Source organism: Rhizophagus irregularis, chromosome 17, assembly GCF_026210795.1.
Source record: "Rhizophagus irregularis chromosome 17, complete sequence".
Classification (NCBI taxonomy): domain Eukaryota; kingdom Fungi; phylum Glomeromycota; class Glomeromycetes; order Glomerales; family Glomeraceae; genus Rhizophagus; species Rhizophagus irregularis.
Genome location: NC_089445.1, coordinates 3568947 through 3596907, shown reverse-complemented (window position 1 = coordinate 3596907; position 27961 = coordinate 3568947). Strand labels below are relative to the sequence as shown.

The 27961-nt window shown below is 25.9% G+C and overlaps 6 protein-coding genes across 6 annotated transcripts; 4 read left to right on the top strand and 2 right to left on the bottom strand.

Annotated features, from left to right (window-relative positions):
- Positions 1 to 83: 83 nt before the first annotated feature.
- OCT59_009481 (uncharacterized protein) lies at positions 84 to 1212 on the top strand (the record flags this gene model as incomplete). Its single annotated transcript, XM_066133594.1, has 5 exons — positions 84 to 163; positions 287 to 491; positions 579 to 614; positions 883 to 967; positions 1037 to 1212. The coding sequence occupies 5 exons, from the start codon at positions 84 to 86 to the stop codon at positions 1210 to 1212; spliced, it is 582 nt and encodes a 193-aa protein (XP_066000020.1).
- A 443-nt stretch (positions 1213 to 1655) lies between these two features.
- Positions 1656 to 1904, bottom strand: OCT59_009480 (uncharacterized protein; the record flags this gene model as incomplete). Its single annotated transcript, XM_066133593.1, has 1 exon — positions 1656 to 1904. The coding sequence occupies one exon, from the start codon at positions 1902 to 1904 to the stop codon at positions 1656 to 1658; it is 249 nt and encodes an 82-aa protein (XP_066000019.1).
- A 7117-nt stretch (positions 1905 to 9021) lies between these two features.
- On the top strand, positions 9022 to 9334 carry OCT59_009479 (uncharacterized protein; the record flags this gene model as incomplete). The annotated part of the gene is made up of 2 exons (XM_066133592.1): positions 9022 to 9193; positions 9267 to 9334. The coding sequence occupies 2 exons, from the start codon at positions 9022 to 9024 to the stop codon at positions 9332 to 9334; spliced, it is 240 nt and encodes a 79-aa protein (XP_066000018.1).
- A 1222-nt stretch (positions 9335 to 10556) lies between these two features.
- OCT59_009478 (uncharacterized protein) lies at positions 10557 to 10871 on the top strand (the record flags this gene model as incomplete). Its single annotated transcript, XM_066133591.1, has 1 exon — positions 10557 to 10871. One exon carries the CDS (start codon positions 10557 to 10559, stop codon positions 10869 to 10871), a length of 315 nt encoding a protein of 104 aa, XP_066000017.1.
- Positions 10872 to 12071: 1200 nt separating this feature from the next.
- OCT59_009477 (uncharacterized protein) lies at positions 12072 to 12338 on the bottom strand (the record flags this gene model as incomplete). The annotated part of the gene is made up of 1 exon (XM_066133590.1): positions 12072 to 12338. One exon carries the CDS (start codon positions 12336 to 12338, stop codon positions 12072 to 12074), a length of 267 nt encoding a protein of 88 aa, XP_066000016.1.
- Positions 12339 to 26083: 13745 nt separating this feature from the next.
- On the top strand, positions 26084 to 26485 carry OCT59_009476 (uncharacterized protein; the record flags this gene model as incomplete). Its single annotated transcript, XM_025309824.2, has 2 exons — positions 26084 to 26108; positions 26181 to 26485. The coding sequence occupies 2 exons, from the start codon at positions 26084 to 26086 to the stop codon at positions 26483 to 26485; spliced, it is 330 nt and encodes a 109-aa protein (XP_025188822.2).
- Positions 26486 to 27961: the final 1476 nt, after the last annotated feature.

The following is a 27961-nucleotide window of genomic DNA, read 5'->3' as shown; positions in this document are numbered from 1 at the left end:
CGAAAAAGGCTGTATGTTTGGATAATTGAGCAAAGGAAGCAAGGTCTAGCTGTATCATATAATCATAAATTTTACGAAGTAAAATGTTAGAAATTTTAAGAGAAGCGGAAATTCTAGAACTTTATGGAGAACTTACTGAAAATTTCAAGACTTCTTATCGTTGGTAAAAAGGATTTTTGAAAAGATACAAATTAGCGTTGAGACGACGCACTAGAATCTCCTAAAAGCTCCCAAGTAAAACTCAAGAACAGTTGGAAAAATTCAATCAATTTGTAACTAACCTTAGGATCAAAAAATTCTATGAATTAGAAAATATTTTTAATATGGACGAAACGCCCGTTTGGTTTGATATGGCTGGTAACTTTACCATAAATCCAAAGGGTGAAAAAACAGTTCATATTCGCGTAATGGGCAATGAAAAAAATCCGTTCACCGTTGTTTTGACATGTACCGCAGATATTCCTTTTATTTTAAAACCATCTTTCATTTTGGTATAACGATTTGCTACTTTAAATCAAATTTATTAAATTGCAATATCATAGATGGGACTAAACTACCTCAAATCTACATCTTCAAAGGAAAACGAATGCCGCGCAACGAACAAGTTTCTCCTGGTGTTGTAGTTTGGTTCCAAAAAAACGGTTGGATGGACTCAAGTTTAATGTTAAAGTACATTGATTACTTCAATGATATAAGGGCAAAAAATGGCACTCGAAGGAATCCAGAAATGTTAGTGTATGATTTATTCAAAGGTCATCTGGAAGGATCTGTAAAAAAAAAAATTTTATGAGTGTGTTCGATCTGGCAGTAATTTTTTTCTTGGTGGTTTAACCAGCATTTGCCAGCCTCTTGATGTCTCAATAAATAAAAAACCATTTAAAGACAACCTTCGCAAAGAATGGCATACCTGGATGGCAAGTGGCTGCTGGGGAAACTGCCACGGGAAATCTTCGTCGCGCTAGATTGAGTGATGTATGCTTGTGGAATTTATGATGAAACAATCATAGAAACTTTCAAGACTTGTAAGATTCAACAGATTTAAATGCTGAATTGGAAATTAGTGATGATGACAATGGAAATAACGTTGATGATAATGATGAAGGTAGTGATGATGCGAGTGATAATGGTAGTGATGATAATACTCATAATAGTATCCATGATAGTGATGATAGCGAAGATGTTAGTGATAGAATGAGACAATTAACTGTTTAATTTGGTTAATGGTTAATATTTTTACATTTACCGTAATGTGTATGTTATGATAGTGACAGGCATTGTTTGACATAATTCATTAATAAAAATACGTTTTCTGAGGCTATTTGAACTTATATTTATTATTTAAAAATCTGTTTATTACATTTTAACACGAAACTAGTTAATATTCAAGGTTGTAGCTTATTTTCGGGGGTTGCTTATTTTTGGAGGAATACGGTAGTAAAAATTTGAATTATGAATGGGAAAGGGTAAATAATTGAGAAAAAGAAATGACATAATATTTGTTACGAAATAATAACGAACGAATGATCAAATATTATTAGATCGATAAAATGAAATTAACTTCGAAATTGGGTAGATTTGCCAACGATATTTGAGATAATTATTCGAATTTTGCCATATACAGATTTTGCGATATAATTAATAAGCGGTTGGATTCTTTAGGGGAAAGATGATCTATTAAATAATTGATTTGTAAATAAATCGGTTGTGTTTTGCATAGGTAATCGTCTTATGCGATTCCATGTATACATATTAATTGTAATTTCATGTCTTAAACGTCGTTGATTACGGCGTCTACGAATAGCAAAACTAGCGTAGGATGATGGATTGTTAGAAGTTGTATCTGAATCGCGTGGATTTTCTGAAGGAGCACGTTCCTGATTTGTTGGTTGTTGTTCATTATCCATTGTAAAAATTATATATATTTTTAAATAATTTGGTTTTTTAATTTGGTTTTTAATAATCTTTTGAAATAAATTTAGATCGAAATAGTTTTATTAAATTTTTTTTTTTTCCTTCAAGGTGAGAATTGAATCAAAAATAATCTTGCATTCTTATTTTATATATATATTTATACATAAATATATATCATATAAAAAAGAGTCTTTTAAAAATTATTTCTACATAACTTTCAAAGAAAATAAAAAATATATGAAATAAAAATTCATGAAATCATGAAAATAAAAGGAATTTTTGAATATTTGCGGTAGACACCAAAGAGGGTTATTTTATATAGAAAAATTAAATTATTTTTTTCTGATCCTCTGCGTTTTCTCATTTTTTACTAGATCATTGGGAGGTATATAAAAAAAAAATTTTTATTTACTAAAGTTTCTAAATATATAATGTAAATATTCGGGCAAAAAATATTTATATCACAATGTCAATAATAATTCATTTTATTAAATTAAATTTATCTTTTTATATACAATCATGGTATTTAATTTAGTGGAATTCAACACATCTCTTATTTAGTGAGTGGTACAAAAAATTTACACAAAATCGCAACTGTCTAGAAATCTTTTATTACATAAGATTTACAATTAACCAATAAAAAAATTATCGTATTATTATTATTTTTTTTGTGTTCAATATTTGAGAGAAAATGATTTATGATGATACTTTCCTTTCGGGGAGTTTTTCTTGTTTTCCTATAGTTTTTATTTAACATTTTATCTTTTCACATGAGAGAGCAGAGGAGAAAATGGTAAAAGTTTTAAAATGTTTCTAATTATATAATAAATCATTTTCATTATTTTAGTTTACAGTATCTTGGATATTTTTGTCATTCTAGTAATTAATTATCGTAAAATGTCAATTTAATCAAATTTAACCGTTTCAGGTGATCACTAATCAGGCAACCACCAGGCATCGGCATTGGGCTGGTATTGAAAAATATGCGCAAGAAGATGTAAAAAAAAACTTACCCCTTTTTACAATAATATAAATAAAAAAATTTTTTTTTTTCGCCTCTAAGCCACAGATATTGGTTTATTAACTTGAACATTATTAATAATACCATTATTACCATATGTATATATATATATATATATTAAAATATAATTTTTCATCATGAAAGAAAAAAAGAATACTATTAAGATCATTTATTGGAATAATTTATTCTAGATAAGTTCTGAGTCAATTGATTTAATAAGATTGCAGCTATAATCCTACAGTGATACCAAAAAGGGAATGGTCAGAAATCGAAACTTATATTAATTATTAATTAAACTGCACACAGAATTAACTTTCCATTATAGGAACAAAGAAAATGTTGATTGGTTTGATATTTCGCGTAAAGAAATAATTTACTAATAATATTATTAAAAAAAAAAATGTTTGTTATAATAAATAGTTATTGGATGGGGAATAGAGATATCAGTCTCCGACCGATATCCCCTATCTGCTATCCAATAACTGCGGTCATTAGGAATACTATGGTGACCAATAGGAATTAATGCTACTAATACTGATTTCAATATTGGATGTCTCATATATTTTATTTATTTATTGAACGCGCTCAAAAAGAAAAAAAAGAATTTTATTTTCCGGTTTATCAATTATTTAATGTATACAGCTTTAATTTGAAATGTTACAAAGAAAAAAATTTTAGATTGATAATTACCAATTATAATATTGGTGAACCAAAAAAAGTATCTTCTGTTCAATTCTGAACTTTTTTTTGTATTAAAGTTTATAAATAACTTGTACTGTATTTACCCTATTAAATATTATTTATTTTTTTTAAAAAAAAAAAGTTCAACGGATATGTCCTTATTATTTAAGTAATTCTTTTATTCCAGATAAAGAACAATTTACTTTTTTCGAACAAATTTTCTAATCTAATGTTTAATAAATAAATAAATATATATATTTATTATAAATTTTTTTTAAAAACTTTTTTTTTAATTTAATTTACAATTATTAATCAGTTTTAATTGGGAACACTACGTACGGGTGCATAAATTTTTTTTTTAAAAAAAAAAAAATTAGTAACGCATTTCTTAAATTCTACTAGAATACATATCTGATATAGATTCATTGGCATACGCGCCAATTTACTTTTATTGGAAAATCTTTTTAGGAGATTAGAATAATTAGATCGACATTTAAAAATTGCCTTGTTTTAAAACCTTTTTCGTTGGTATGATCACAATTTTGTTTTGTAACCGGAAAAAAAGTTTGATTGTTTGATGCTTCGCGTATATTAAAGAAAAATTATTTCTTTCTGATTACAGTTCATCGAAATCTAGATTAAGATAATGTACGAGTCGTAAAATTAATTTTTTTTTTTTGACGCACCTAAAAAAATTTTTTTTTTCCGGCTTATGTACAATATCTCTGATATCTCTAAATTTTTGTCATTATCAAAAAGAAAAATAAACAATTATATTTATTTAATTGATTATGAACTTAAAATGGAATAATATTTTTTTTTTTTTTCTCTCTCTATTTATTGGTATTTAATGATAAATAAAGAAGCAAAAAATTGAAATATTAAGGGTTTAATGACGCCACTTAACCAAAATAGTAGCCTGGAGCCCTGGACCCGGATCGATGTTCACCTCAGATCGACACGTGAAAGCAAATCATATTTTCATCGGTCCAAAAAAAAATATATTTATAGAAATTTCCTAATTTGTGAAATTTTTTTTTTTGATCTAACCTCATTTCAAATTTTCAAAAATTTTCATTTTTCTCTCACTCAATTCATTTAAAGATTAGCTTGGGTGACAAGTAAATATTTATCAATTTCAAAAAAACTTCACAAAAGCACAGAATTCGAATTTTTTTTTTTCTTTACGCATAATATTTTCTTAGTAGTAGGTTTTCGACTATTACCTTTTTAAAATGATTTTTTTTTCTCCTGTAGTGTCAATATTGTTGGTGTACAAAATGATATAAATTATAAATAAAAATAATTTGATGTTAGTAATTTGCGTCTAGGCGCGAAAAAAAATAAATTAAATTAAATTAAATTACTTATGTATGTCATTGCGCGAAAAAAAAAGAAATTTCTATTTTATGCGCAAAAGATTTAGTTAGGTTTTTTGTTTGCATCTTCTTGTGCATATTTTTCAATACCCGACGCCCGGTGGTTGTCTCATCCGAAACATTTTACGATAATTAACTGGTCAAAAATGTCCAAGATAAACTAACTAAAATAATTTACAGTTGGCTCATCATTTAATGTAATACATTATTAGAAATTATGTAATAGAAATTATGTAATAAAATATTGCTTTTTGAATTGTGACATGTGAATTAAAATTACTTATTTTAAAGATAGTATTGTTCCATCCATAATTTAATGCAAAATAATGACTTACTTAATATGAATCAATATGCCATAACTAAAAGAGAAAAATTGTAATTTAATTAAGCAATATAAATTCCAATTATTTTCCGCCACTACTATTTAGAGGAAAAAAATGGATTTGTTTGTATTCTGTGTTGGTAATCTCTCGTATCCAATTCTAATTCTGTTTTTCGAATAATAAGACTACTAGCGAACGTTTGAAGGAGTACGTTCAATAGTTTCGGTAAAATTGGATTTATGAGCATAATTGTATTGATTCCATTGCGAAAATTGGTTTTCTAGCTGAAAAAAAAAATAAAAATTCGTCAAAGCAGAAAAAAAAGGATTCTTGTTAAAAAAAAATATAAAAAAATTATTTTTTTTTTCTTATTTTATAAAGTTCTAATTTTAATTATAACTTTTTTTTTTAATATACAGTATATAAAATTTTTTTTTAAAAGTTGCATAAAAAAATTAAGACTTTCCCTGTAACTTATGCATAATGTAACGTGAAGAATTTTTTTTTTTTTTTTTTTTGTATATACAATAAAAAGGATTTTTTTTATATATATTATATATAGTAAAATAATAATAATAAATAATCAAAACAAATAAAGTAGATTTTATAAGAAAAATAAATAGTTAAACAGATAAAATCGATTGTTCTAAACATTCTAAACATTCTAAACATTCTAAACATTCTAAACATTATTGTTTTCTTTCGGTAATTTCCACCTCACATATAATAATACGTAAATGGAAATCAATAACGTAAATTACGCAGGATAATGTAATAACCATTAAAAAAAAAATATTCTGGTTTTGGAAAGATGGACAAAAATCACAAAATTTAACCCCTAAACCTTATTTAATATAATCTATTATCTACTATTTTATATATATATTTACAATATCAGTGAATAAATATAAACAAATCATCCTATTTAAGTGATTCCGATAAAGAACAATTTCGAACAATTTTTATGTACAAATTTTACTGTATATTCCGATTTTTTCAATTGAAAAATTTTCTTAAAGTTTTCTTTTTAATAATAAACGATAATAATTTTGTATGACAAAAACATTACCAAATATAGTAAACAAAAAGAGTAAAAAAAATAATATTCCACAGAAAAAATTTACCCATCAAAAAAAAAAAAATTAAATGGAATAAAATTAAAATAAAAATAGGATATAATAGAATATAATAAGAATATAATGGATATATATTTTTTTTATTTTGTTTCGGTTTCGTTCATTTTTTAATTCGTTCATTATTTTTAGAGTTTTTAATTAGGAACATTTTAGAATTTCTTGTTTATCAAGTATTATTATTGATTCTTTGGAAAGAAAAGAAAAAGGGTTTTTTTTTTAAAAAAAAAAGATGACAAAATTATTGATTTATTATTTTAATTAAAATAAAATAAAAAAATTTCTATGAATAATTGATGAAATCTAGTTTTCAAAATTTTTTTTTAGCAATGGATGTCCCTGCTTTTTTCATGTCGATTTCTTTATAAAAAAAATTACGTTTTGAAGGTTTTGAAGGTTTTGAAGTAAAGATGTGAATTTTATCGCGAATAATGAAACAACCTTAATAATATAATGACCATAATAACTACGATAAATTATTATTATTGCTATCTCATCATAACACGCAACAGTCGCAACATGCACAGCTGCATACTGCGTAGTTGATTGCAAAGCTAGGATTATCATTAAAATATTTATTGATCCGAACTTTATAAATTAGGAAAAAAAAGGTGAGAAAATTTCAAACATTGAGCCACTTTTTCTTTTTTAATATGCCTTATTATTTGTTAACTTTGCCTAATCAGGTGATGTGTATAATGTCGGTTCAGGTGATTTATATGCCTTAATCGTTTCCTTTTTAAATGATCGTTCCCTGAGACCTAATTATCTGGGACTAAATTTAAGCCGTGATCTGCGTATTTTTATTCTACTTTATTATTTTATTATTTTTTTTACCCCATATTATCATTATTAACTTATATCTTATTGTTTTGTTTATCAATTTAATCATTTTATTATTAGAAATTCCGGACCAATTGGATGAATGTTCATTTGATGATTTATGTTACCAGATCACATGTGTTGATGATTTCAATTTCTACATTAGATAGTATACTAACGACCACGTTATACAGTAGAAATTTTTTTTTGAAGTTATTTATTTTACAAAGTTTCTAATTTTAATATAACTTTTTTTTAATATATATAAAATTTTTTTTTTTGTATACAATAAAAAGATATAATAAAACAAAGTAGATTTTACAAGAAAATTACCATAAATAGTATAACAGGTTAAAGTCGATTAATTTTAAATGCACGGAATATATTGAATTCTTGATCCGAACTTAAAAAAAAGTAAGAAAATTTGAAACATTGAACCACCTTTAAGTGATGACCGTATTAATCATATATTTTTCACAATCTTTTTTTAACACATACATATAATAACATAAAGAGGAAATTCTATTTATTTAAAATGTCAATATCTAAAACCGGTGTTCACCAAAAATAGATTACAAAATTTTATCAGTTATTCCTTTCATCTTTTCCTATCGTACGATAATTACAATATAGTTTTCATATTTCATTATGACTCATAATTGCTTCTTTATAACGTATATATTAATTTACATATATATGGCATTTTTTTTTTTGTAGTACAAATAAGAAATCTATAATGTGAGTGCTACCAATAAAAAAGATAAACCTATATCATCATATTGGATTAATATTGTGAGACAATTTGGCTATTTACCATTTTTATTCCATTAGTTAATTTAGAAAGTTCGCCGAGGCAAAAGTGTCATTCTTGATAGACATGAAGTATTATTCTTGATAGACTTTACTATAAAATATATTATGCATATCAAAATTCTCCTGCATATCTAGCAAGAACGATATTTTTGCTTCGCCGAGAAGTTTGTTATATGTAACACGAATTTCCTTATTAAATTTTTTTTTCTTTACAGTAGCACTAAATTAAATCAGCATGCACGGGATTTCATATCAGGTGAATTTGCAGATTTTTTATCCAAAATTACAACCCATTTAAATAAAGTAGGTTATATTATGAGACGTATGAAATATGAATAATACTTTTATTTTTTTAAAAACTTTTTCCTTTTGTAGTTTTTTTACCTATAAAGATAATTTTAAAGGTAAAACTTAAGATTACTTTTTTATTACTTTATTTTATTATTCTACTATTATTTATTTTATTAGCATTAATATATAATATGGCAGACACCATGATCCTAAATTTTGAATTAGCAAAACAGGATTGAGGATACAGCAACTCAACAAGTCAAAAGTAATTTGAGATGTGCTGAAAAGGTATCAGGCGCATGTGATTTATTTGCTAAAAATAACCCATTCCTAAATAGAAATTAACCGAGGCTTTCTTTGATTCTTAATATTAATAAGTAATTATTATAAAGTAGTTAATAAATCATTAATAATTGTTAAAAATGATGATTGGCTGAAGATCACATGAACCGATAAACAAGTTTCCGAATTACATTAATCGCGTATTCGCGTTCGTGTTTTACTTTATACTTTATTCAACTAACCGAAATGCCACCAAAAAAGAGACAAGGCAGAAAAAAAATCCAGTTTGGCTTCACTTTATTGAAGGTCAATTGCTTAATAGCTGTAAACATGAAGCACAGTGTAGATATTGTTTCGGAAAAATCATGGGAAAAATGGGGGATGTACTTTCTAATATGTTAAAACATCTCAAAGAAGAGTGCTCTAATATTAGTGAAGAACTTCGTAATATTCTTTATGACTCAGATAATATAATAATAAGACAAAAAAAAAATAAACGTTCCCGTGTTGAAGCTAAATTAAGTGACGATGATAATGGTAATTAATTAATAATGTTTCTAATTAAATATGAAAAAAAACAATAAATTTACATTTTTACTATTTTAATCAGATGAAAACGTAACTCATCATAATAAACAGAATCTTTTGTGGATAAGAGTATCCCTTCCAACGAAATGACAGCAATACATCAACAAATATTACGTGCACTGCTTTCAGCAAATGTTCCTTTTCGTTTGTAGACACTCTAAAGTTATCAAGTTGTTTAAAATGATATGACCTTCATACAATCTCCCATCAAGAAAATGGATCAGCACCGAAATATTAGATCAAGTTCATAAAGAAGTAGATCGTGAAATACAAACATTTGCCAAAGCTGACTTTATCAGGTGATGGATGGACAAATATATCTAAACAGAGCAGGTTAATTTTATTATTACTAATGAAAAACGACAAATGTTCATCATACTGTAAATATCATGTTTAAGGCTTACAAAGAGGTTGGGATGGAATTCGGGACAGATAAATGGATAGGATTTGTATCTGATAATGGACCAGATATCGAGATATGGCTAAAGCACAATGTCTTATGTTGATTTTTATATTTAACTGTATTTAAATTTAATTAAATATTAATCATATACTTTAATAAAAAGGATTTAGAAATAGGTGGAAAAGTTTTTACTGCTCATCAAACAAATCTACTTGCCAAAAAAAACCTACTTATTATCAAAATGCTTTTAATTGTCATCAACCATTTTCAAAATTCAAATCTAGCTTTGGCAAAATTGTGAGAATTATCACAGAATCCATGTATTACACATTTTGGGAAAACTTAAAGCATTTTAAGGCCCTATGATCATATATTATGATTTTAGAATCTGAACAACTGAAGCTACTCTTGGGCAAGTTGCAGCATCATGGGTGTGGTTAAGAGGAATTATTGAAAAATTACCTTCTAGTAAAAGTGAGTTTAAAACTTTAATGACTAATGAAATTGATAATAGATAGAAAAAAATTTATAGTCCAATTTTCCTTATTAGTTTTTGCATCCATGTCATCATGAAGAAGGAATAAGTCCGATAAATTATTATACATTCAAGAAATCGCTTACTCCTTATTTTGTACACTGTATCTGGATAAAAATAATAATGCATTTGTAGATGAATGGTTGGATTATCAGAATCGGGAAGGTTCTTTTCAGGCAGAATCTTTAAATAATTCAAAGCTTACAAAAACTCCACTGAGATATTGGCGAACTGTCCTACTTCAAAGCACCAAATTTGGCAGAATTGGCATGTAGACTTTTCTCAATCCCACCAAACTCAGCAACTTCAGAAAGGGTGTGGTCACTTATGGGTAATATACATACAGAACATCGTAACCACTTATCATCAGCAAAATGGCACGAATAATATGGTATACGAAAGAAAAATCTTTTATCAATAAGTCTAAAAAAACCAAAGTCTCTTTGAATATTTATAATGAATTAAATGATGATATTAATGATGATGATGTATCAGACGAAGATAATATGGATGTGGATGAACTTATGAATGATTTAGGTGAAATATCAGCGAGAATAATTGATGATATTAATGTTTTTGAATCCAATAATAATTCAGAGCCTCCCACTTTACTTGAAATCTTTAACGGGCAGTTTAACCCACAATTAATTGAAACAGCAATAGTAAAGGGACTTGACTTTATATTGTGATTTGTAAGAGGATAAAATTTTAAACGATTTATTTATTTATTTATTTATTTTATTTTATGGATAGTCAGGAGGAATTCATTGATATAAAATTTTAAACAATAATTTTTGTCAACTTTGTGTGTTAAAAAAAGAGGTCATGTGATCATAAAAATTGACCAATCAGAATTTTTAGAATTAATAATTCAATTTATCAAATTTATTTTGCAGGAAAATATTAAAATCTTAAAACTACCAACAACTATACAACATCATCTTGGATATCTCCTATTACATTATCAATATCAGAAAACAATTTTTTCCTTAAATTCCCAATCAACAAGGTGATTATACATATCTTTATCTTCGTCTATTTTACAACATTCTTAAATTCTTATTATAAATGTTCTATACTCTCGAGTTCTGACAATAGACAAGAACTTCACTATTATGTTTGAGAATAGTGGAGTTCTTAACAATTAACAAATTTAATAAAATCTATGGTAAATAGTTTTTATCATAAATAGTTTAATAAAAAATTTTCATATTATATAAATAAATAAATTAAATTTTTTTTTTTTTTATAGTAAATAAATGAATAAATGAATAAAAACGCAAAGCACACTTTACGCCGTACTAGATATAACACGAGAAGATTATAAAACATATTTTAAATAATTCTAAGTAAAATAAAAAATAAATATTTAATACTTGGATAAGCTATAAAAAAAAAAGGAATTTCATATTTAGTGAAAATAATGTCAACATTAAAGGGAGTAGTGATAAACTGATATCCCGTAAAACATTTCACTATAAATATATCAAGAGAAAAAAATAAAATAAATAATTTCAGTTTTTAACATATATACTTATACAAACAATTCTTAATAATAGTAGTATAAAATTTTTTCGCCCAAAAGCAAAATAGAAAAATACGGTAGTAAAAATTTTGAATTATTTGTTTGAATAAAGGGTAAATAAATAATTGAAAAAAGAAATAACATAATATTTGTTGCGAAATAATAACGAATGAATGATCGTACAGGTTCAGTTGCCGTTTTACGTATTTTTTGCATAAATTTTGCCGTTAATATTATTAGATCGATACTTCGAAAGTGGGTAGATTTGCCAGCGATATTTGAGATATTCGAATCTTGCCATATACAGATTTTGCGATTTCGACAAACGTAAATGAAGATAATTAATAAGCGATTTGATCATTCTTTAGGGGAAAGTGGATCCATTAAAAAATTGATTTGTAAATAAATCGTTTGTGTTCTGCATAGGTAATCGTCTTATGCGATTCCATATATGCACATTAATTGTAATTTCATGTCTTAAACGTCTTTGATTTCTGCGTCTAAGAATAGCAAAGCTAGCGTAGGACGATGAATTATTAGAAGTTGTATCTGAAAAGTTGCAAGAAGTGTTTAAGTTATCGCATGGAATTTCTGAAGGAGCACGTTCCGGATTTATTGGTTCATTATCCATTGTAAAAAATATATATTTTTTAAAATTTTTTTGAAATAAATTTTGTTTTTAATAAAATTTTTTGAAATAAATTTGTTTTTAATAAAATTTTTTGAAATAAATTTGGTTTTTAATAAAATTTTTTGAAATAAATTTGGTTTTTTGAAATAAATTTAGAAGTGTTCTCTCGAAATAGTTTATTAAATTCTTTTTTTTTTTCTTCAAGGTGAGAACTGAATCAAAAATAATCTTGCACTCTTTTTATATATATTTATACATAAATATATATCATATAAAAACGAGTCTATTAAAAAATAATTTGGTAATAAAAATTCATGAAATCAGGAAAATAAAAGGAAAGGAATTTTTGAATATCTGCGTTAGACATCAAAGAGGGTTATTTATATAAAAAAATTAAATTATTTTTTCTGATCCTCGGCGTTTCCTCACTTTTTACTAGATCATTGGTCGGTATTAAAAAAAATTTTTATTATAAATAATATAAAAAAAAAGGGTTCGGTCCTTCGGATAATATTCTAGTACTTTATTTATGTAAAAATATTTACAGGCAAAAAATATTTATATTACTATGTCAATAATAATTCATTTTATTAAATTAAATTTATCTTTTTATATTTTTTATATACAAATACAATGGTATTCTAAATATATATATTATATAATTTATAATTTAGTGGAATTTATTACAGTGGTACGAAAAAGGTATACTCACCAATAAAAAATTTTTTCCCCACTTTCATGTTTGTTTTGATTATCGGATTGTTATTTTTTTTTTGTTTTTGTACCAAAATGACATACAATATGTACATAGCATAATTGAGAAGATCGGAGTGACGAATTATGATATGATACTTTCTTTTCGGGGGAATTTCTCTTGTTTTCCTATAAAGTTTTTATTCAATATTTTATCATTTTAATTATTTTAGTTTATTAGTAAAATTTTAAATTTTTAACCAATTAATTATCATAAAATGTCAATATCAAAATAAAGAAATCAAATTTAACCGTTTCAGATGACTACTAATCCAGGCATCGGTATTGGGCTGGTATTGAAAAATATGCGCAAGAACAAAAAAAACAACCAAAATAATTTTTTTTTTTTTCGCGTCTAGTCCAGTAGTCACAAATATTGGTTTATTACTTGAACATCAAATTACTTTATTTATAATACCATATTATATATACATATATATATTAAAATATAATTTTTCATCATGAAAAAAAAAAATACTTGATTGCATGCAGTTTAATTAATAATTAATATAACAGTTAACTTTTTCGATTTCTGACTATTCCCTTTTGGTGAAATTAGGATCGACTATCGTTTACGGTATTCAATAACTTTCCATTATAGGAACAAAGAAAATGATGATTGTTTTGATATTTCGCGTAAAGAAAAAATTTAATAATAATAATATTAAAAAAAAAAATGTTTTCTTATTTATTTATTTATTGACACGCTCAAAAAGAAAAAAAGAATTCTTTTTTCCGGTTTATCAATTATTTAATGTATACAGCTTTAATTTGAATGTTACAAAGAAAAACAATTCTAGATTGATAATTACCAATTATAATATTGGTTGGTAACCAAAAAAAGTATCTTCTGTTCGTGAGACTACAATTCCGAACTTTTTTTAGTATTAAAGTTTATAATAACGGTTATTTTACAGGTATTATAACCCCTAGTTATTATATATTATTTATTTATTTTTTTTAAAAAAAAGGTCAACGGATATGTCCTTATTATATTTAAGTAATTCTTTTATTCCACATAAAGAACAATTTGGTACATATAACAATTTGGTACATATTACGTCAAGTCTTTTAGTAATTATTTGCAGGATCTCCAACCACCGCAGATCTATTATAACAATTTTCTAATCTAATGTTAATTTGAATTTAGTTTAAATATTATTGTGTTTAATAAATAAATAAATATATACGTATATGTATAAATAAATATACTGTATATATATATGTATAAATAAATAAATAAATATATATATATATATATATATATATATATTTTTAAACTTTCTTTTTAATTTACAATTATTATTAATCAGTTTTTAATTAGGAACAATATGTACGGGTGCATTATTTTTAAATTAGTAACGAATTTCTTAAATTCTCATAGGCATACGCGCCAATTTACATTTATTAGAAATTTTTTTTAGGGGATTAGAATATTAGATAGACATTTAAAAATTGCCCTGTTTTAAAACCTGTTTTCGTTGGTATAATTACATTTTTGTTTTGTAACCGGCATTATAACTGTAGAATTCTCACTTTTCCTTGTTCCTTGTTTCTATATAAAAAACGAAAAAAAGTTGATTGTTTGTTGTTTCGCATTTATTAAAGAAAAATTATTTCTTTCCGATTACGAGTTCATCTGTAAAATTAATTGTTTTTTTTTTTTTTTGATGCACCTAAAATAATTTTTTTTTCCGGTTTATTTACAATATCTCTAAATTTTTTTCATTATCAAAAAGAAAAATAAGCAATTATATTTTATTTAATTGGTCAAATGAATTGAAAGACATACAATTAGGCGTTAAAATGGAATAATTTTTTTTTTTTTCCTCCCTATTTATTGGTATTTGTGTGCAGGTAATGATAAATAAAGAAGCAAAAAATCGAAACATTAAGAAATGTCAAGGGCTTAATGACGCCAATTAACCAAAATAGTAGCCCTGTTCGGATCGGATCAATCCGAACAATTGTTCACCTCAGATCGACACGTGACAGCCAATCATATTTACTAGTATATATGTATGTTGTTTATTCATTCCATAAAAAAAATATATTTATAGAATGTTCTCTATTTAAATTTCCTAATTTGTGAAATTTTTTTTGATCTCATTTCAAATTTTCAAAAATTATCATTTTTCTCTCACTCAATTCATTTAAAGATTAGCTTGTGTGACAAGATATATTTTTTTTCTTTTTATTTTTTTTACGCATAATATTTTCTTAGTAGTAAGTTTTCGACTATTACCTTTTTAAAATGATATTTTTTTTTCTCCTGTAGCGTCAATATTGTTGGTGTACAAAATGATATAAATTATAAATAAAAATAATTTGATGTTATTAATTTGTGACTAGGCGCGAAAAAAAAAAAATTAAAATAAAATAAATTACTTGTGTATGTCATTGTGCGAAAAAAAAAGAAATTTCTATTTTATCTGTAAAAGAGTTAGTTAGGTTTTTTGTTTGCATCTTCTTGCGCATATTTTTCAATACCCGAAGCCCGGTGGTTGTCTCACCCGAAACATTTTACGATAATTAATTGGTTAAAAATGTCCAAGATAAACTAACTAAAATAATTTACAGTTTAATTTTTTGGCTCATCATTTAATGTGATACATTATTTCAGGAATTTATATAATAAAATTTTTATATTACTATTTGAATTATGTGACATGTGAATTACAATAGTCTAAAATTACTTATTTTGATCATATTGTTGTGAAAGATAGCAGATAGTATCAGATAGTATATTGTTCCATCCATAATTTAATGCATAATGACGAGGAAAAAATTGATTTGTTTGTATTTTGTGTTGGTAATCCTCGTATCCAATTCTAATTCTGTCTTTCGAATAATAAGACTAGCGAACGTTTGAAGGAGTACGTTCAATAGTTTCGGTAAAATTGGATTTATGAGCATAATTATATTGCGAAAATTGGTTTTCTAGGTGAAAAAAAAATAAAAATTCTTCAAAGCAGAAAAGAAAGGATTCTTGTTAAAAAAAATATAAAAAAATTATTTTTTTTTCTTATTTTATAAAATTCTAATTTTAATTATAACTTTTTTTTTTTAATATACAGTATATAAAATTTTTTTTTAAAAGTTGCATAAAAAAAAGACTTTACCTATAACTTATGCATAATGTAACAAACATTAAATGAAGAAAAAAATTTTTTTTTTTTTTGTATATACAATAAAAAAGGATTTTTTATATATATTATATACTAGTAAAATAATAATAATAAATAATTTTAAATCAAATAAAGTAGATTTTATAAGAAAAATAAATAGTTAAACAGATAAAATCGATTGTTGTTTATTAGTATTACGTACTATAATTTCATTCTAAACATTCTAAACATTCTAAACATTTTTATTTTCTTTCGGTAATTTCCACCTCACATATAATAATACGTAAATGGAAATCAATAACGTAAATTACGCAGGATAATGTAATAACCATTAAAAAAAAATATTCTGGTTTTGGAAAGATGGACAAAAATCACAAAATTTAACCCCTAAACCTTATTTAATATAATCTATTATCTACTATTATATATATATATTTACAATATCAGTGAATAAATATAAACAAATCATCCTATTTAAGTGATTCCGATAAAGAACAATTTCGAACAATTTTTACGTACAAATTTTACTGTATATCATATATACAACATATACTGTATATTCCGATTTTTTCAATTGAAAAATTTTCTTAAAGTTTTCTTTTTAATAATAAACGATAATAATTTTGTATGACAAAAACATTACCAAATATAGTAAACAAAAAGAGTAAAAAAAAAATAATATTCCACAGAAAAAATTTACCCATCAAAAAAAAAAAAATTAAATAGAATAAAATTAAAATAAAAATAGGATATAATAGAATATAATAAGAATATAATGGATATATATTTTTTTTATTTTGTTTCGGTTTCGTTCATTTTTTAATTCGTTCATTATTTTTAGAGTTTTTAATTAGGAACATTTTGGAATTTCTTGTTTATCAAGTATTATTATTGATTCTTTGGAAAGAAAAGAAAAGGGGTTTTTTTTTAAAAAAAAAAGATGACAAAATTATTTATTTATTATTTTAATTAAGATAAAATAAAAAAATTTCTATGAATAATTGATGAAATCTAGTTTTCGAAATTTTTTTTAGCAATGGATATCCTGCTTTTTTCATGTCGGTTTCTTTATAAAAAAAATTGCGTTTTGAAGGGTTGAAGGTTTTGAAGTAAAGATGTGAATTTTATCGAGAATAATGAAACAACCAAAACACACAACAGTCGTTGACACGCACAGCTGCGTACTGCGTAGTTGATTGTAAGGGTAGGATTATCATTAAAATATTTATTGATCCGAACTTTACAAATAGGAAAAAAAGGTGAGAAAATTTGAAATATTAAGCCACCTTTTTCTTTTTTAGTGTGCCTCAACTTTGCCAATCAGGTGATGTGTATAATGCCCGTTCAGGTGATTTATATGCTTAATCGTTTCCTTTTTAAATGATCGTTCCTGAGACCCTGATTAACTTACTTATTTGTTTTGTTTATCAATTTAAATATTATTTTATTATTAGAAATTCCGGACCGATGGATGAATGTTCATTTGATGATTTATGTTACCAATATAATAAATATTTGAATATTCTAGAAAGAAAAATATTTTTTTTTTACATTTAATTGACGCCATTTTCTGCAGATCCCTTGCAATTGACTCGTGGATCATGAATCCATCATACGATAATTATTCCAGCCAAACTGCATATTACAACTTGACTCGTATATGTTGTGCGCCAATTGCCGATTTGCGTCAGCTGACAGATGACGTGCATCAAATGACACAAATCGACAACTGACGCACAACATATATATCCCACTTGTGCCACAAATAAAATCAATAAAAAGATCATTCTTTATTATTGTACATTAATTAATCAACCAATTTGGAAACTAAACCTAAAATTTCGGAAAAAAAAGGCCAATTTGGCGTAAAAAAAATCTAGATTTTTGCAATTTATCATTTTTATTCCATTGGTTATTATAATTTAGTTATATTGAATAAAAAAAAGATTTATTTGTTTATATTGTTGTAAATGTAAAAAAAATGAATTCAGTTTGCGATTCATTCCTACCATTATGTTTATTATTGCAGTCATGCCAAAAAGTTTTATTTTTATCCTTTTTAAATTTTTATTTTTTTTATTTTTTTTATTTGCATATTATTATGTTTAAATTATCAAATTTTTTTATGTAGCACATCAGGTGAATTTGCAGATCGATAAAAAATTTTTTTTTTTATCTTCTAATTTGAGCCATAATTTTCCACGAGGCACTTATAGATCGAATATACTTTTCACTTTTTACTAAAGGTTTCCGTGTAAGTGTCTCATAAAAAGTGGATATGAAATTTTTGGAATTTCTCTACTTTTAAGAGAATTTTTTTTTCTTATAATTTTTAATGGGAAGAGCAGCGGGACAGCAGGTGTTATGAAAATACGTTAAAATTATAGATCTATATAATTTTATTCGATTAAAAGTTTAATGAGAGTTCTTCCCTATATTACAGTATGATCATAATAATAGTTATTTGAGATTTTAAAATATTGTATGAAGATTCGTAATCACCTTTAAGGATTTCAGCATTAAATCGTGAGAAAATCTTAGTAATGAATAATCACATGATTAAATAAAGTAACACAATTGCAAATCAGAAATCAGAACTTTTTTTTTACTTCAAACGCCACATTTTTAACAGTTTTTATTTTTTAAAAACATATAAAAATGCCCTGTCAACTTCCCGCTGGTCTTACTAATGATTTGAAATTTTTGTTAGAATTTTATAAAAAAATGTTTTAGAATTATGAAATTTAATATAATTTTTGTATTGATGATTATTAGAATTTGGTGTGGTACTGTGGTTACGAATTATTAGCAGAAAAAGATTTTTTTTGGAGACTCTAGCAAAATATTCAACCAAAAAATTTTGTAAATTAAGGTTATTTAAAGATTCAGATTCAAATTATTTTAATAAAGGTTTAGGAGAATTTTTTATGAATTGAAAAAGTCATGTGTAACAAAAATCTCTTTATTTTAATTGTCTAAAGCGTAGCGTAGGACCGTTTACTTCTAAGCATTTCAGAATTCAGATGCAATGTCTACATGTTTATCGACCAATTAAGTTTTGCATTTAGTTACGTCACGATTGTCACGTGATATAATTTTGATGAAAATAATTGAAGTTTAGGTATCATTAAAAATTTGAGATTATAAGATTAGTTCGACTACATTTCATTTGATAGATTTATATAAAATATATTTTTATTTATTTATTCTTTTTTTAAAATAGAAATCATCTATTTCCAAATTATTAATTTAAAGTGGCGCTGTTCATTCAGATTGTGGCACAATGTAAAAAAATGTGGCAAGATACTCTCATACGTTAATAAAAAAAAACAATAATTTTACAGATAATTGCGGGCTAAAAATAATTATTAACATCAAAATCTCGTATTTTCTCATTATTAATTTAAAGTGGCTTCTCTTCAATTGTAAATTTTAACATGCCAGAATGCAGAAAACGTGTCAAAAATACCCTTGTACGTTTTTACTTCGCCCACATTAATAACGTAATTTTACAAATGATCGCGACTAAAAATAATTTTAACATGCCACAATGCAGAAAACGTGTCAAATACTCTTGTACGTTTTTACTTCGCCCACATTAATAACGCAATTTTACAAATGATCGCGGCTAAAATAATTTTAACATGCCACAATGCAGAAAACGTGTCAAAAATACCCTTGTACGTTTTTACTTCGCCCACATTAATAACGCAATTTTACAAATGATCGCGACTAAAAATAATTTTAACATGCCACAATGCAGAAAACGTGTCAAAAATACTCTTGTACACCTCCTTCACTTCGCCTTCGTTGATTCATGAAATAATTTGAAATAGTGTTATTATAAAAAAATTTTCTTATATAAACACTTTGAGAAAGAGGTGAGAAAAATTTCTTTAAACAGATTAACAAATACAAAATCAATAATGAAATTCAAATGCTTATTGCTAATTTTCGCCTTTACTATTGTTTTAGCGAGTAAATAAACCATCACTTTAAAAGAAAATTTTCTTTTTTTTATTCATATTAATATTAAGGGTTCTTTTAATGATAATTTAAATTCACAGATGCAGCACCGTCATTTAAACGTGACGCGGACGCAGAAGCCCAACCCATAATAGAACCATGGAAACCATGGAACTCATGGAACTTGAAACCTAACGTGGATTAACCAGCATTATGGTAGCCGGATTTGTTGCCAGGTTACACATGATATGTGCACATGATCCGGACGATTATTTTTCATGAAAGTATAAATATATAAACAAATATAATTAAACCTGAAAAATTTTTAATCTGTTAACTAAAAAAAATTTTCGTGTTAAATTATTTTTGGTAATTTTATTTTATCATGATGTATTTCTTTATTGGCAAAAAGATGTTATAAAATTAAAAGTACATAAAATAACTTTATTATTTATTTATTATAATAAACTAATAAGAATTACTTTCGCTATAATAGATCACGTATTTTATTTGTAAATATATATAACTTGATTTTCGCTAAATAGTTTGTTCTTATACATTACAAATATGAAATATTATTAAACATGCTATGTCAAAAGGAGTGTCCTTTTTCTGATTTAATACGTAAACCCATATGTAAACCACCACCTTCTGATATAAGAGATACTATATAACACCAATTTTCATAATTAAATTATTTTCAATATCTTCACTGTTGATAACTCAATACAAAACTCATGCTTAGTTCAATTTTTTTCCTTCATAAAGTTTCATTAGTATTATTTATAAGAGATTAAGGAATTATATGTGTTGGTTATAAAATCCAAAATTCCAATATTCACGACTCAAAACATAATCTTGATTAGAAGTTATATCTTTAGAATTAGAAAGTTCCTTGAGAGAAACTGTTATTTCTCTTTTACGTTGTTATACATCATTCCAATTAGTTATCGGATCATTGATCCAAGTCGCTTTATAGATTTTTACTAAATCCTCTTTTGGCAATATATTCTACATCCTTAAATTTTTCATAAGGAACAAATTCCATTCTCCCTTCTTTTCTAGTTAAATTGCATTTTATAAAATTATCAATAACATCATCTCCACACCCATATATATATATTCTATTAAAATTATTGAACAACACGTAGTTAGAAAAAAAACAATGATTTCTAGAAAGTTATTGCTAACTGCAGTAAGTTACTAAAACTAACTAAAAAAACAGTAGTAGATCACTAATATTTTTTTCTTTACGTTATATAGTTGCGATATCTGTAAAAAAATTCAACCATTTTGCGTAATTTTTTAAATGACTGATTATAATAAAAAGAATTCATAATAATAATTTGAGAAAATTCTAAAGAAACAACAAAAAAGTTCGTGTAACAAATAGAACATATTCCTAATAATGGTTTAAAGTTTGATTTTTGTACTTTTTTAAGGAATTTATTGCATTTATTCTAGAAACTTTAATTAGATATAAAATGTTTTATAAAAGGCCATCAATTCAAAGTGAAAATCTTTTTTATTTTTCAAAAAAGGAAAAATATTATTACAAAAAAAAGAAAAAAAACAATTTCTGAACTAAAATTAGAAATTAATCATTGTTCTTTATTTAGTTTCAACGTAATAATCATCATATTCATCATACTTGCATAGAAATTGGAACCAGTTAAGACATTTATTACTGTAACCGGTTACGTAAAAAACAATTTTTAACCGGTTACAGCTGATTTCATAATATACGGGACATACCGAGAGACAACTCGGTACATTCGGCAAAACTCGGTTAGATTCGGAGCACTGGACCGAGCACAGTGGAGCAGTATTCTTATGAAATCAGCTGTAAATTAACTGGTTAAATTAACCGGTTTAAAATGCTGAAAATATTTTGTAATTCTGGCCAAATTTACGGTGCCTGTTTATTTGACACGAACCATGTGAGTGAGTTGCCATCTGTTTATCACTTTATTCGCGATCATTGCAAAGACCAGTTTATCGTGTAACATCCAGATTATTGTTTATGGCAACTCGTATATTGTAATGCTAAGCATAGACCTTCTCTCTGAGCGTCTTGCCACTCATCAACCATTAGGACTTAGTTCCTAAAACCTCCAGTCCTAATAACAAATGTATACCATATTTCATTATCTCCATTACTATTACTTTTTTATTAATACAGTAATACTTTTACAATACTATCTATAAGCTAGCTATTTTATTTGGAACATGAATGACAATTTCTCTGATAGCTGAATTTATCAACTATATATACAAAACGTAACAATACTTATTATGAAAATTTAATCTAATTATTTATATCATGAGCAATTTTAAGAGATTGTGCTTCGTCTTCCGTCATTTCTTTTCATCCCCCATCATTCTTTTTCGTCCCCTTCATCTTCTCATCACTCCTTTTCGTCTCCCATCACTCCTCTTCATCTCCCATCACTCCTTTTCGTCTCCCATCACTCATTTTTGTCTCCCATTTTCGTCTCCCATCACTTCTTTTCGTCTCCCATCATTCCTTTTCGTCCCCCATCACTCTTTTTCGTTCCCATCACTCCTCTTCATCTTCTCATCACTCCTTTTCATCTCCCATCACTCCTCTTCATCTTCTCATCACTCCTTTTCGTCTCCCATCACTTCTCTTCATCTACCATCATGCCATATTTCTCCTTTTTGTTAAAGGAGAGATCAACAATTTGTATATTTATAAATTGAAGTCATTTTTTTTACAATAACTTTCACTTAAAAGATCTTTTAAAAGTATGTCAAACTCCCCCATGGAAATGACCTCTTGTTATTATATACTACCTACGGTAATTTATTCCTATTATAGCAATTTCTTTGAAATTTAGGAAAACACGCACTATTATGATCTATTTTGCATTATTTGTAATTCCTTTAAGATTTTTGTTGTCACAATTATTATCAAAGTATTATCAACCTCTAACTACCATAGTTATAAACTCTTTATTAGCCATTTTTACAATTCTAGTCTTTAATAGTTTTTATTTTTTCGATAAAAGTTTGAAAAAACGTTCATCTCGTTTACAGAAAACATTAGATAAACTTTGTCAATGACTGATAAACTCGGTTAGTTTTTATGATGAGTTGGCATTTGATTCCGCTTTAGAGAATAAAGTTAATAAAATAACAAAGGAAAGTATTTTCATTTGTATAAAACTATAATTAATGCTAAAAAATCAATATCAAGATATACTGACCACCATTACTTTCACCAAGGCCTGCATATATTTGCTCAATTATTTCTCAGGGATGTAATCATTACAGGATTACATTTCATAAATGGCAGGATTATACACAGTTAAGCCTTTTGAATTATGATACACTACCATATTTCTTAAATAATTGTTCCTATTTAGCATTCATCGCGATGGTAAGTAGGTTTTGTTAATTTTTTTTTCTTGTGCAAAACAGAAAAAAATCCTAATAAATAAATTCGCCCTGCTTTTATAGATTTGGTTTGAGCTCTTATAATTAGTGGTAATCCATAATCGAATTTGATATTTTGAATGGTAATATGAGTTAAAGGTTTCAATGTGAATGGAGAAACCTTTTGTTATTTCAGGAAATTCCATTAAAGAACAGCTTAATAAATATAAATGTTCTTTAAATTTTTTTGATTTGATTAATTCTTGAATATAATTTAAACATGTAATTAATGTTGTTTGAGGGACTTTTTTCAAATCAATTTCCATTGGTTAAAAAGTGTTATCAAGTAATTTAACTTCTTTAATACAAGTTGATCTATTGATGAAATCTTCACATATAAAGTTTTGAGAACATTTATCTTCAATGTTGTTTGATATTTTTCTTCTCTTTGTTATTTGAATACTGCAGAATCACCACAATCTTTATATGAATTATATATGTCGAAAAGTTTTAATAACCATTTTAAAGATACATACATTAAACATCACAAATTAGAGCCGTAGATACATTATATATTTTTCTTATTTTTTATTACACCTAATTAAAAATTTAATGAAGAACTTCAGAATAGAAAATCTCATTTTGGTACCAAAAAAATTATAACTCTGCAGTACAGATTAATTATAAACAAATTAATATGCTTATTTTGAAGGAAATGAATACTGCAAAAAGAATATTTTCTTTTTGAACATTCGGATGAACTTTATTTGGATTAAACAAAACATTTCGTGATGGTACATGTAAGCATATGCGTGCAGCTATATTATATTAATTAGATTCTTCTATGATAAAAAGTGATGAAAATAAAGAATACAAAAATTTTAAAGTTTTCGGTCAAATGATAAAGATTTTGCATCAACTTTGTTTCTTGATTTTCAAAATACAAATTCTTTGACTCTTCAGGAACAGGAATTTCACAATAACTGTCATACAGGCAGTTTTATACTATTTAAATAGTTTAAACAAATAGCAGATTTTTTAATAATTTTGATTCAATAAATATTATTCAAAACGAAATTATTGAACAATTTGAATTAGGAAGGAGTGCATTGATGAACTTATTCAAAATAGTTATAATCTTTGTCGCGTGTTCTTTCACACACAAATTCGAAAAGAAAATAATTAATAAACAGTTGCATTTTCCCAATTTCATTTTTACTCGAATTTGAGCGGCACCAATTAATTAGAAAGATGTCCAAAATGATTGTAACCCAGATTTTGCATAGGAAAAATATGTGATGAAATGTAATACAATCGAACAGTAATGTTGTTCCCTTTATAAAGGGTAAATGCCTAAAGGAATACTTAAAAAAATTGAGTCTGGTCATTAACGTGATGATGATCGACAGTCAATTTTGTAAAAGTATAACGTCCTCCAATTCGCTCCGGACAATCATAATTTTGTTCAATACCTTTGGAAATTTTCATTACACAGGAACTGGTATTGTTCGGGGGTCCTTATCCACACATCTAAATTTATCGTTTATGGTTAATTTGTTATAACAAAAGATGCAACAAAATATCCAGTGACTATAAGTTTAATCGTTAAAAATTTTATTCTCATCCGATACACTCTACTGTATATCAAGAATGTGAGTCATCGAAAAAAGTTGGCAAAAAATGTTGAAGACTGTAGTACTTTTTTGTTATATACTTTTCGTTTTCTTTAGTTTGTAGTAACCGTAAACAATAATAACAGGACCCGGAATAATGCTTCGCCATCATAATAGTATTAAGGTATTGATTTATAATGTGTGCGAAATTTTTTGCCCATTATCTAAAGCAGGTCAAATCACGCACGTGACGTCGAAAAAATTTTTTCTAAATAAACTTTTCGCCATATATACATAACCTTTTAAATATATGTGCTAAGTGTATTTTGGCCTGCTCTGCAAGTTTACTTAGAGCACAAAATGAGGTTTTGAATGCCGTTTTCGATTTATTTGACTTTTCATTTTGTCTATCCATTTTTGGATATGATCGGCAAAATTCTTTTGCTCCTTAAGTAAACTTGCAGAGCAGGCTAATATATGCTTATTTTATGATTTTCAAGTTTATATTAATCTTAATTTATAAAAAATTTAGTACACTCATATTATATCTAATCGCGTGATTTGCCCCGCTTTAGACGATCCCCAATTAGAGATTTTTTGAATGAATGAAAAATTATTATTTGAAAATCTACTAAGAGGAGGTTTAGAACCAAATAAATTATGAGAAAAAACTTGACATTCAGCAAATGCTTCTGATTAACTTCCCTTTACGGTTATGGTTTGATAATAATTAAAAAAAGATATATATAACCTTACCATGCCCACCAAAAATTTTGTTTTTTACAGAATTGTCGAATAAAATAACAAAACATAATATTATAAATCTAACACCATTATGAGACCTCAAAGCTTTTACTTTCTTACCGCTATTTTCATGTTTTTCTACATGACATTTGTTCCAGTCATTGAAGGTAAAGTTCTTACATTCGGTATTTCCTCCATTTTCTTTTTCTAATAATTCGACATTTTGGTTTGATATATAGCATATAGTGCCATCGTAGATTTAGATATGACTTATAGTGATTATAGTAATTGTAGAATTTGGATAGAAGATTCAAATCATAACCGCATAGCTGGAGACGAAAAAGGAGATTATCATGCTTGTGATGGAAGTGATGGCGAGTTTGAAGAAATTGATTTTCCAGCTCAAGAGTACTATGTAGTTGCGAAAGTTGAACTTAGTACTAGGAAACAGAAAGTCCGAGGTCCTTTCACTGGCGAAAACTGTTTTGAAATATCTGGAAATGTTTTTTCGTTTAGTTTTGACCAAATTAACTGTCAATATTAATTGTTATTATGTTATTAAGTTATTATCCCATCATCGGTATTACAGTATATTGAAGTCGTGAATCATTAAATTTATTTCTCTAGTTTCTATTATTTCTACATATTCTTATTTATTATACTTACTGTATTTGTCTCTACTATTAGTTAAACTATTTTTCATAAGTATCTTTGTAAGTCCGTATTGTTATTATTAAATGTTCAGTTCATAGTAAAAATCAAATCATTCTTTATAATCAATATGTAAATAAAAAATTATATTACTTGGAAGAATTAAAAGAATTTAAAAAAGAATTCATGAATATTTTTTACACCGCAATTTTTTATTATGATAAATATTAATTTTTGCGAAATGTATCCCACATTTTTCCCAAATCGAATTATGTAAAATGTGACTTTGATTATAATACATTATAAATCGCAAATTTTTAAATTTTAATTAGTTTTATTGATAGTAAAAATATAATAATTTTGATTCAAAAAATATCATTCAAAACGAAATTATTGATTTGAATTAGAAAGGAGTGCATTAATTGAATTTATTCAAAAATTTTTAGGAAAAAGTTCATTTAAATATATTTAGCATTTCAAAGTTTAAAGCTACAAAAACAAAGTAATACTACTAAAAGTAAATAATTTTATACCTTATTTGAATTATCTAGATTATTTTTATTAAATTTATCTCGTTGTTCATTAATCTTTTTTTTTTTACTTAAAGTTATTTATTTATTGCTTAGCAATTAATATCAGTTACTTGAATGTCAAGCCACACAAATTCAATTTTTCGGTTCACGTAACATTGAAATTTAAAATCAACCCGGGGACCCGGGGTTTATTGTTTATTAGTAAAAAAAGTTTATATATAAAAATCGTGACATTTGATTGGTTGACTTTTAAAAGGGAGATTTATTTTCGCTCTAGAAGTTCTCAGCCGCGTGATAAACTTACCCGCCAATAAAATTACGTCCTGATCACATGATAAATTTTTTATATATAAACTTTTTTTTATTGAAATTTGAAAAAGTGACTCGGCCGGGTGAAGTGAACCGAAAATTCGAATTTGTGTGGCCTTAAAGTGATAATATCCTGGGAAAAAAAGATCTCTAAAATAATTTATTTCTTTATTTTCATTGCGCGATGAATACTTTTCATAAAATGTTAATCGCTACCATTTTGTCCATTCGGCGGAATGGAATTCGGGAAATGGACGATTCGATGAAATGATTTCGGTGAAATGCACCGTAACCTGATTTTTCCTATTTTACGATATTCACATAAGTTCCATTACTTCCATATGCCGTATTTAATCCCAACGACAAGTATAGTAAATGCCCCGAAGAGAACAATACTAAAAAAACTCAGATCTGATTTGCATAAACACTAGGGAATGGAAAATCATGTCCAATGATGTAATTATATTACATGAAAATCAATTATTTCGCATGATTGCCATATGCCCTTTCTTTTTTTATTATTCTCC